The 11,443-nt window shown below is 33.1% G+C and overlaps 1 protein-coding gene across 2 annotated transcripts; it reads right to left on the bottom strand.

Annotated features, from left to right (window-relative positions):
- Positions 1-491: 491 nt before the first annotated feature.
- Positions 492-9,445, bottom strand: ACBP4 (acyl-CoA binding protein 4). Of its 2 annotated transcripts, none has more exons than XM_039035004.2 (18): positions 9,017-9,445; positions 8,264-8,334; positions 7,292-7,355; positions 7,131-7,208; positions 6,402-6,599; positions 6,233-6,310; positions 5,565-5,666; positions 5,278-5,344; positions 4,973-5,034; positions 4,707-4,846; positions 4,139-4,265; positions 3,935-4,049; positions 3,049-3,137; positions 2,789-2,872; positions 2,524-2,712; positions 1,946-2,098; positions 1,325-1,384; positions 492-975 (listed from the first exon to the last, which is right to left on the bottom strand). In XM_039035004.2, the coding sequence occupies exons 1-18, from the start codon at positions 9,179-9,181 to the stop codon at positions 799-801; spliced, it is 2,019 nt and encodes a 672-aa protein (XP_038890932.1). In that variant the 5' UTR covers positions 9,182-9,445; the 3' UTR covers positions 492-798. The 2 variants fall into 2 exon arrangements, with proteins under 2 accessions (XP_038890932.1, XP_038890933.1); XM_039035005.2 differs by having other exon boundaries at positions 1,946-2,095.
- Between the last annotated feature and the right edge of the window lie 1,998 nt (positions 9,446-11,443).

Here is an 11,443-nt window from a genome sequence, read left to right as displayed (position 1 = left end):
GGAAACTAAATTAGACTCGAGTTAGTTTCATTTATTTATTTTTCCACAAACTAATATAGAAAAATTTTTACAGAGAGAAAATATCAAACTATTTACAAAAATAGCAGAAAAATATTGACATCTATCAATTTCTATCACTGATACAGACTGATAAATTTCTATGAACCTCTATTAAAGAAGATTAAAATTTTACTATTTTGTATAAATAGTTTCTCTTATTTTTCTATTTTTAAAAATTTCCCTAGTATATATTTCAGAAAAGTAGGTACTCTCGTGAAAATTTATAGATTTGCAATTATTGGTTTCAAATTTATAATAAGCCACCCAAAATTGATCATCAAAATACTTGAAATTAAACACCTAAAAACTTAAATTTAATTATTATTAAAAAAAAAAAAAGGAAGGAAAGAAAATCCACCTGAAATAACATGTGGTAGAACAGTAATAGTCTGATTCAATTCACTCAACATAGAATCATTCTCAAAAGAGAATAAACAATGAAAATGTGTATGCCTCTCATTATCATTATAGCTATATATTATATTCACCTCTAATACAAAACCTTTGAAAAATTGGCAATAAAAGAAATACACAGCACTGAGATCTCAGAAGTTATATTATAACACATTCATTTGGGTTCCCTAATTAAAGGAACAAAAAAAAAAAAAAAAAAGAAGCTAACAATCTTATTATGAGTTGGAAGAAAAATTACTATGTGAAGGTGAGGACCAAATGTAATTGAAGGAAAAATGTAACAATTGTAAGCTAACGGTCACTAACCAATGAGAGGTTGAGAAATCAGGCTTCTTCTGGAGGGGGGGATCCAGCCAACCAACCCCACACACCACCTGAGCCTTGCTTCTGTTTTGCCTTCAAGGCCTCCTCAGATGCCGCCTTTTGTCGCTGTAAAAGGTCAAGTTCCTTTTGTAACGTCTCCATCGTTTGGAGCTTCTGTCGTAACTCCGCGACATCGACCTGGTGGATTGTTGAAAAATGATCAGATGAATAAGATATTTATGGACTCTGGTAATAGAAAGCAACATGACTGTTCAGAACTACATTTGACTGAAGGCGTAAGTAGGTTGGTTTGCTTCGAAATTAAGGAAAATAAAAGAACCAACGTGGTGACCTTTCCCACGACCAGAACCAACAGAATTTATCAAAAACAAACCCATTACTTTTTATTTTTAATCTTATGGAACTGATTCGACCAACAAGTATTGTTCAATCCAATTGAACCGAGTCGATGCAATGAATTTTTATTAGTTTTCTCTATATCGACTCAGAACTTTATGTGTTTGAAATAGAACCAAGGAATACAAACCTCAAGTTTGAAACATCTTGACTGCTCAGCTGCAAGTTGCGAGCGTACAGATTGCAGCTCCTGTAGAAAACCATGAAGAACAAAGCATTCAGTTTCTTCACAAAAGGAGTTATGGATTTTTTTTTTTTGGAACATTTCCCAATATAATGTCTGTATTCTACCAGGTGGGAAGTTCCTTTCAGTTCTATACAATCTCTCACGACTCATGAAACAAACAGTTGTATTTTCAGATGGAGCCCTTTTCTGTTTTAGTTTGCCTCTTCTGGGGTTGGATTTTTTTGTATGCCACTTCTATTGCATTTTTTAAGTTTGGCTTCTCATACAAAATAAATAGTTATATTTTTAAAGCAATGAAGCATCAGTGGAGCTATCCCGATGTACGTATTTTAAACGGTTGTATTTTCTTCAGGAGCCCTTTTCTGTTGTAGTTTGGCTCTTTTAGGGTTGGATTTTTTGTATGCCATTTCTATTGCATTTTTTAAGTTTGGTTTCTTGTATAAAATAAATAGTTGTATTTTCAAAGCAATGAAGCATCATTGGAGCTATCCCAGCGTGCGTCCGTGATTTGCTAGTTCACCTCTCACTTCCAAAATGTAATGAGTTTTGGGTAAAGCAAATTACCTTGTATAGCTCAGCATTACGGTTCTCAGCATCGGATAGCTCTTGCTTTAGTTGTAATGAGTGTATCTTCTCCTTGTTGAGAGATGATTCCAGTTCTTCCTTCTCCGACTTCAATGTTGATACGAGTTCTTTCGTTTGCTCGCTTTTATTCTTCTGTGTGAAGTTTAAAACCATTAATCATTTTTAACATACTAAACTTAGATTAAGATTCTTGATCCAAAGTAATAGGATGGGTATATAATCACAGGATGAAAATGAGAAAAACGTAGAGATTATTACGTTCCCTGGAGACAAAAGGAAGCTTCTATTTTTCTTCATTTCCCAACAATTTAAGTTTTCTTTTACTCAATTATTTAGCAATTTTCTAACCGTCCCTGATGGAGTCTCTCATTACCTACAAATCAGCTCATTGTGTATAGTTGACCAAGTACAAAATGGAATAGCTTGTTTCATATTTAGATTATGAGATATACATGGTGCAAAATTTCGAGTGTTACAATATGACAGATCAGTACCCACAGCACAACATTTTAAAAATGAGAAACCAAAAGCTGCAAACATCATGTATCGAGACGTACCAAATGCTCCGACTCTATGTTGTCCATAACAATTTCCCTAATTTTTCCTTCTTGTCCCCCTTCAAACTCGGATTCGACATCCCTGGTGGGATTGGTGATGTTATGCACAGCTGAAACACTGTCTGGCGCGGGAGTCTCTATCATCTTTGATTGCAAGGTTGATTTGTGGCTTGGTTTCAGAACATTAACCTAAAAGCAAGATATATACTAGGTGAGTTGAAGGGGGAAGCCGGCAGACAAGGCAACATTAGATATTACCATTCACCTCGTTAGTATAACGTCCATTGTATCCTCCAAATGACACAAGGATGTCTTCACCACCATAGGAGCTTACAACCAAACTAATGCCCTGTAAGAGATCAGATGACATTTAATAACTTCAATGCTTGCAGTGAAAAAGTATATCAGTATTGACAATGAGATTCTTGATTGACATTCTCCCAGGAGAAAATATGGGAACTTCATTAGTTTACATGGTTCAAGCTAAAAGCTTAAGACACGTCTTAAGTTTGTAAGAATTGGCACCTCACTGGCAATAGGAACACGGCCTTGAACGGATGTTACGACTGACCAAACAAGCGTAGACATATTCAGCACAACAGTTTCCGAGACCCCTGCAAGAGATCGAGAGGATGCGTTCAGTACTTAGTTTAGTTAGCATGGTGGAGCATGTGACTTTTTATGATAACTGATAAGACATCCAAAAACTTTATTCAACATCATTGATGACTTGCAATTTTCAGATATTGCTATAACCTAATTGAAAGAAAATTGATTTCACGGCAATAGAAGGGAAAGGTGGGCACATCTAAAAAAGCACTTAAAAAAAGGCTACCTTAGTGATTTGAATCTTGGAAATCCTTTGCAGTGTGACTGCTAGGCAAGGGATCTATTCTCAACGAAAGGAAAGCCTTTATTTGGTCCTTGAAGAATTCATTTCAAAACATTTTTATGGCTTCAATTATAGAAGATTACTCCCTTCCCTCACCAAATGGTTAACTAGTTGGACGCATCCCCATACAGGCACACTAAACATTTTCTTGAAAACTCTAGGAATAATCAGAGATATAAACATGAATTTTCCACACACTGATTACTTTTTGTATCTTGTTAGGGACAAAGGGAAATTCTCATACTAATCACATCGAAATAATTTGGAAGTGCTAATTATAAGCGAGGTAGATTGTTTACTTCAAAACCCAATATCCCCTACCTCATTCAGTTTTGAGGCGTTGTTAATCTTGTAAGTTGTACATCCAAAGGAGAAAAAAAATTACCATTTAATAAATCCAACTTTTTCATCTTAGCTACTATTGCTTCCAGATTTGTTAATGCAAGGGGATTATCCAATAGGAAAGGCAAGGATGATTGTGAAAACTGTGAAATAGGAAAAAAAAAAAGGGCAGCATACCATTCTTGTTGTCACCACCACCAACAATGAACCAATTCTCTCCAACTGTAACACCTGCATGTCCTGCTCGTGGAGTTGGTATTTCACCTTGTTGTGTAGGTCTTGACCATTCCATCTATGCAATCAGCAACCCATATAACATTCAATACATATAATATTCACCATATGTCATCAATAAATACTAGTATAAATTGATAATCTCACAGCTTGCAAATCAAGCACATGCAGATCATTGAAGCAAGTAGCATGTGAACCCCCACCAAAGATGAGGAGATAGCGCTCAGCATGTACTGCAGCAGCATGATCAGACCTCGGAGAGGGAGGAGCCCCGCTGCAGTATTGTCATCACAAATCAGCCAAAAATATAATGGAATACTTCTGTTTTTTTTTTTTTTTTTTCCTAAGAAACTGAGCTTTCAATGAGATAGATGAAAGGATATACGAGGACATACAAGAAAGAAGCTCAAGAACAAAACAGACCCATGCACACTTACAGAAAGGGATCCCAATCCAAAAGAATAGGGCTAAGCTGATAATTACAAAAAAATCGTATGAACAGACGCCCACAACAGAATGGAAGCTAATCAAACTTCAAAAGAGACCAAAATCCTCCATATTCTCCAACTATTGCCAGTTTTCAAGGTTCAAAATTAAATAAATAACTTCAATCATAAATGGTTCCCTGTTCCCACCCAACAGAAATGGAAACATGAAATAAAAGTACAACCCCCTAGGAGAAAGGAGTACGCTGGAATATTTTCAATTTTCTTACACTGCATCAATTTCATCCCAGGTCATGGTTTCAAGGTCAAGAATGTGCAAATCGTTCAGAAGAGTTCTTTTGGCATCTTGCCCTCCAAATATAACCAAGCTTGTCCCAACAAGAGTCACTGACTGACCACCTCGGGAAACCTTCAATTTACAGAACCCGAATAATTTAAAAACACAGGAATTAGTATCCACATTCAGTTCTTCACTATAATTTAATTCATTTATTTATTTATTTATTTTTAATGAAAGAAGATAAATGGGACCTACCGGTGGTTTTCCGTAAGTCTTCAAGTTAGACCAAGTGGAGGTTTGTACATCAAAAACTCTAACTGGATAAAAGGAAAAACACGTGTCTTAAAAGAATGGTATTTATAGCTTTCCCATAAAGATGAAGATCATCTCTAGTATATCAGGAGAAAATAAAAATATTTTCGGGAGTTCTTCCTCTGGACTTCCTTCGTAGTGTGAATAAATATATTATCAAATCAAACAGTGAATAATTTAACAGAACCCTGAAGGTATCTACTGGTCATTTATCCACTAAACTTATGACAAAAGCACTAAATTCGTACCCTGAATAGCTTCAGAAGGATCCTTTGTATGACCAGCTACTGATAAAAGTTTGTTCTCCCATGGTATCTACAGTCAAATAAGGTAGATTACTAACTCCAGAAATCTGACATTATAGCAATGTCGATATCATATATATATATATTGCATTCCCAATAGCTGCTATTACGTTTTGCAGTATGAATATGGCAGAGACAGGTAGACTAAGACATCATAATTGGAAGAAAAATATGATCATATCTACAAGAGAACATCTGTAAAAATAAAAAATAAATAAACGTGTACTGACCAATGAGTGACCAGCACAGGGGGTTAGCTTTTCAGGAGGTGATTCCGGAGACTGGGTCTTAGCCTCAAGTTTTGTCCAAGCCCAGCTTCTCAGATCCAAAACCTACATGTGAGCGTAAGAGTTTTTTTTTTTTTAAAAAAAAAAAAAAAAAAAAAAAAAAGGACCTATGTAAGAAAACCAATAAACTAGGTAGAAAAGCGGGAGCAGGTGCAGGTTAGAAAATAATCTCATCACTCTGACTGCCCAGGACTTTCTGTTTTCTGTTCTATTGTTTCATTTTTAGACAAGAAATAATCAATTTGGCCATTGGCTATGGACAGAATACAAATCATAGATTCCACCATCACCACCCAGTGAAGATAAAGTTTTTTTTTTTAGTACAACTGTGGAGATGAGGATTGAACCTCCGACTTTTAGGGATGAAGGTCATGCCAATTATCATTGAGTTAAGCTCACTTTGGCGAGAATAAGGTTATGATAGAATAAATTTCCAACAAGATTTCATTCTTAAAATCCTTTTATATAAATAAATAAATCATCTATTCCACAACTGGAATGGAAGAAAATGCACATTGCAACAAAGTCAGAGTTAGGGTTAAAGAATGACCCAAAATCTGAAATGACAAATTGCACGAATGCAGAAAGAGCATGTAAAATTTTTTGCTTACATGAAGATCACTGAGATAGCGACCATTGTGGTTTCCTCCAAAAATATACATCTTGTCCTGAATAACTGCTGCTCCATGCTGAAAAAGCCAGTATCCTTTGTTTAGAAAATGACATGCTAGAACTTAGAAGATCATATTCTTAATGAATAGAAAGATGAATGGTCAAAACCTCATATCGTGCTTTCGGGCGCAGACCAGATACTGGGGGTGAAACCCACTGATCGTAGACAACAATAGAACCAAGACCTTCAACAAGAACATCCTTATCCTGAGTTTCAGGCAGGCTTCCATTTTCTGTTGATATAGTCTTGGTCTCCGGGATCGAATTCCCATTCTCAATGATCGGCTCAGCAGCTTTTGAGTCATTCTAAACCCACAGAAGTATAAGTTTAGTTATTTGGAAAACGTGTGAGAAAGAAAGGCAATATGAAATTGAAGGTTTATGGCATTATAATTTTGAATTCATATCAATTTCTTTTTACTTTTTACTTTTTAATTTGTTTGTTTATTTATTTATTTATTGAGGTACATGTTGGATGGAATTCTAATTACAAAAAAAAAAAAAAAAACAAAACAAAAAACAAAAAACAAAAAACAAAAAAGAAGAAGAAGAAGAAGAATTGAGAAAAATGAAAAAACTATACCAGAACATGCAAAAAAGACAAGCCAACAAAAGAGGGCAAAACAAACCTGGCTCTTAAATGATAATAAGATTCGTAATAAGATTATTACAATAAGAATCATAATAACTTAAATGATAATAAGAATCGTAATATATATAGATCAAAATCAAAACCAAGACAAACCTGGCTTTTAATTGTACATGTTACCCTAATATATCAATATCAAAATAACTTAAATGATAGTAAAATTCGTAATAGAGATTCCATATGCTCACATTAATTTGCACATCTAAAACAGGCTCCGGCTCCGGGAAAAAGCTGGATACTCTTGAATACCAACCTGGCTCTTCTTCCTACCAAGAACAGATAATCATTAATTAATTAAAATGAGATTGCAACAACAGACATGGATTTTTCGTGTTGGTTTCATGCAGACCTCCAATATTTTCACGAAAAGGCGCATGGCTTCAGCAGGAGCCATGTTTCCAAGCCCATTCCAGCTGCAGAATCCCAAATAAGTTCCTCAGAAACCCTCAACATGATTGAGGCAAACCCATAATTACGCAAGTGAATTAAAAAGCATGTTATAAATTTCTATGCAATCTAATTACACTGCCTATCCAAATTCCAAAAGAATGGTTAGTTAACTGTTGACACAAAAGTAATCACTGACTCTAGGATGTGAAAAGAGGTTACAATACAATGAATACAGCATAACATAACCGATCTACAAAGAAGGTAAAGCACGAACAATAATTAAAAATATCTGATTGCAATGACTACCATCAGATACAACACCACCAAACCATAAGGTCCATAACCATGAATATACAGCACAGCAATTTACTAAGAATAAAAAGATTGAAAAGTAATATTTTGAAATAAATTATCCTTAAGAGCATCAATTCATTGATGCCAAAAGCAGACAAAATGTTGACAAAGAAACTGTGACTGATTGTGTGGTACATGTACACTGGCATTAGCACCAAGAGAGTCGCAGAATAACTTCAAGTATTGACCTTAGTTTTGAAGAGATAGTATTTCGTTGTGCCTTTAAAAAGGTCAAAGACCCTCACAAGGAAACCAGCATAGCAACTACCCATTAATTAGTAGCCTTGGTCTAATACCATAACTTACCTTCTCCACACATCACTTCCTCATATAAGCCAAAGCCACTATACGATTCAATTTCAAGCACCTAAAGATATTTTCTATGATAAGATATCAGAAACGGAACAAGTAATGACCAATTTCTTTTGCTGTAGTTTCATTATATTGCAAGTACTAAGATGACCGAGTAGGTAACAATTGGAAAGATTCTAAACCTCATCTTTTCAATTTGTTGTTTTTTTTGTATTTAGATATTAAGCATATATAAAAGCATGAGAAGGAATATAAGCCAACAGACCTCTTCCATTTGCTTTTCTCAATTGCATGCCAACTACTGGGTTCAGGTACATTACAACGCCCTATTGTAGCCTGTAATAAGAATAGTTAAGAGTTGGCCGGTATCCTTACAATAACTCAGTATTCGCTCAAATAAACAATAAACCCACTCAATAAGACAATCTGGTTATGTCATACATTTAGCATTCCTCATAAATTTGAGAATTAATTAAGCTTTAAACCCGATCTATATCCTCCAAGCACAAAGCATGTCAGGAATCAATCTTCCCAGACATAAATATAAATCGTATGGTCAGATCCACCCAAATGATTCCCGAGTTAACAAAGAAAATAATGGACTCAAACCTTTGAATTCCATAGCTCGAAAATTGGCAATCTAAACTTACAAATCCACGCCATAATTCAGCAAATCTGTAAGCTCACATAACACCAGTAACACCAAAACAATTTTCAAAAAGAAGATTCCAGCTATTTGGAGACGAACCATGAACCCTTAGACGACTCATAATCAGAATGAGCAACGAAATTCGAACAAAGGACTGAATCAAACATGAAAAAGACGTTTGAAACGAATAACACCGTCGCTAAACAAACAAGTCCAACAACCAGCAAAACTATGCCTCCGCCATTGCACAAATCAAACACGAAAATGCGGCCAAAATCACACCAAACATGCACCAATCTCAAACCTCAACCGAATTTCAAAGGACCGAGCACCGCTTAGTAACACAGGTGTAAGAACACGTGGTCGTACCTGTTGATACAAGCCATACAGCAACAGAGCGGCCTCATCAGAGAACTTGGACCTGACGGCCTTTGAAGACGACTTCGGTGATCCATCAAAACCGGCATAAGAGGCCGCGGCGTAGAACCGGTCGGGATATTGCAGCCCGGAGCTCGCCCTCGCCATCGCAGCCATCTCTTTTTCTTCTTCTTCTTCTTCTCTGTAAGTCTAGGAATTGGACGAACAAACAAGAATTCAACTGGAAGAAGAAATGGAGATGGAGCTCGTTTGGTACCAACAAAAATGAAAATTTGTAGTCTTAGATCTGATTTAAACTGAATTTTGTTCTTTGCTTTCTTCTTGGTTGCGAACCATGGTCTGGATCTGTTTCTTTTTTATCACGAGTGTTTGATATTGGTTTTTCTGTAAATACATAAAAATGTGGGAAATTCATAAATCAAAAAGTCCTAAAAATATTTAGGGTTTATAGCAAAAAGTTTTTAAAATATTTGATTTTTCTAAACTTTTTGTCATAAACGGTATATATTTTAAAAAATATATTTTTTTATATTTAGAAAAGCCCTTTAAAATTTTGAAAATTTATATTCGGTTAAAAATATTTATAAATAATAATAAAATATCACCGTATATTTATGGTAGATCATAATATGATAGACATAATAATATGCTATCACGATATATTATTCGTATATCGTAAATAAACAGTGAAATTTTATTAATTTATAAATATTTTATTCATTTTTCTATATTTGAAAAATAAACTTTAAAATAAAATGGTTGACAATTCTATTAAATTTTCATGGAAGTATAGATATTTTCTCATAGGAGAGAGTAAAACCACATTTTCATTATTTCATAACAATAATTATGAAATATAAAAGAAAAAATTTAAACAATAAAAATATTACAATCGTAAATATAGTATCAATGACAATAATGTTAACTAGTCTTAGAAAAAAATATTAAATATTAATTGGTTAATTTAAAAATTCATTTATTAATTTAAATAATTTTTTTGATTTTTTTTAATGTATAACTCTATAAGACATATCCATATTTTATCTATATAATAATCGATCTTTATGTAAAATTGAGACCTTTACATTTCAATGAGTAAGAACTCAAAAAAGATTAGTTTTATTTTAAAATGATAAAGTTATTTTATACATGAAAATAAAATAAATACTAGAAGCAAAAACAATATGGTGACAAAATAATATGTTCTTACCTCGTTTGTGAATTTAAAAAAAAAAAAAAATAATAAGTGGTGAATTAATTTTAGCTTCATCTCCAGAAGAGATGAGAATCCCTAAAAGAAACTTCGACTCTTCAAGAAACAATGATTAATAAAATTACAATATTTAAATGATACGTTTCAAATCCATTATATTTTCGTAATAAGATTCAAAAAGGAAAATTCTTATAAATAGAAAAATCTCAATAATGCACTTTTGGAACTTTTTACTAAATGTAAATATTTTTAAATATTTTTTTTACATTTAAAAAGACCTCATTAAAAAATGATAATATTAAAATTTTACATTAACAAAAAAAAAAACCTATGATCAATGCCTTATGTTGATTTAGTGTTTTTAATATTGTTCAAAGCACTTTTGAAATTTTTTTGCTCTAAATAATATATTTAAAAAAACCCATTAAAAAATAATAATATTAAAAGTTTATTTTTTTAAAAAAAAAAAAAACCTACAGTGCGTTGATTTAGTGTTTTTAATATTGTTCTAGTTTCCTATACCTTTCTCTCAGCCTTTTGGCTGAGATCAAATGTAGTATTTGTTATTGTCAGGTTTAATATTGTTCTAGTTTCTTTTTTTTTTTTTTTTTTTTTTAATTCTTTCCTTTATTTTCATAACTAACCATGATTATTCTTGGTGTTCAAAAAAACTGATGAAAAAACCGATAAATCAAATCCAATCCATGCCGTTTGGGTTAGGTTATCAACTCATTTGGATTGAGTTAGGTTCAAATAAATGAAATTTTTGTGAGTGAGGTTGATTCATGGGTTCACCTAAAATGACACAAACCAACCCGAACTTATTATTAACTTTATAATATATATTTTTTTACTTATGATTACAATCATATATACATATATTTATTTAAGATTTATCATTTTTTGGATACTTTATTCTCTAATAACTCCTAAAAACAGTTTTTAGCACTTTGGAAAGAAAATATTCATTATATAAATTGAAATTGAGTTGTTAATCTTAATTCAATATATAAAATAATTAAATCAAATTTTTACATATTAACAACTTACTTTCTTTTAGAACAAAAATAACCGGATCAATCCGAACCTTATCCCCTAGAGGTCGTAGAGAGTTTAACTTAAATGTTTCATGGTTGGGTTGGGTTCATCTTTTGAGAATGGTTATTTGGGTTGAAGAAATTAACAACTCGAACAATTGGGTTGGG

The sequence above is a fragment of the Benincasa hispida genome, chromosome 6, assembly GCF_027475165.1.
Source record: "Benincasa hispida cultivar pf3 chromosome 6, pf3_genome.v1.1, whole genome shotgun sequence".
Lineage (NCBI taxonomy): Eukaryota > Viridiplantae > Streptophyta > Magnoliopsida > Cucurbitales > Cucurbitaceae > Benincasa > Benincasa hispida.
Note: the sequence above shows the minus strand (reverse complement) of the source record. Positions and strands in the feature narration are given on the sequence as shown.

Coding starts and splice junctions, on each gene's coding strand:
- ACBP4 (XM_039035004.2), bottom strand. CDS start 9,181: ATGGCTGCGATGGCGAGGGCGAGCTCCGGGCTGCAATATCCCGACCGG. Junction 4,050..4,138: donor ATGTGCTTGATTTGCAAGCT/GTGAGATTATCA, acceptor CTGATTGCATAG/ATGGAATGGTCAAGACCTAC. Junction 3,138..3,934: donor TGGTGGTGACAACAAGAATG/GTATGCTGCCCT, acceptor GATCTCTTGCAG/GGGTCTCGGAAACTGTTGTG.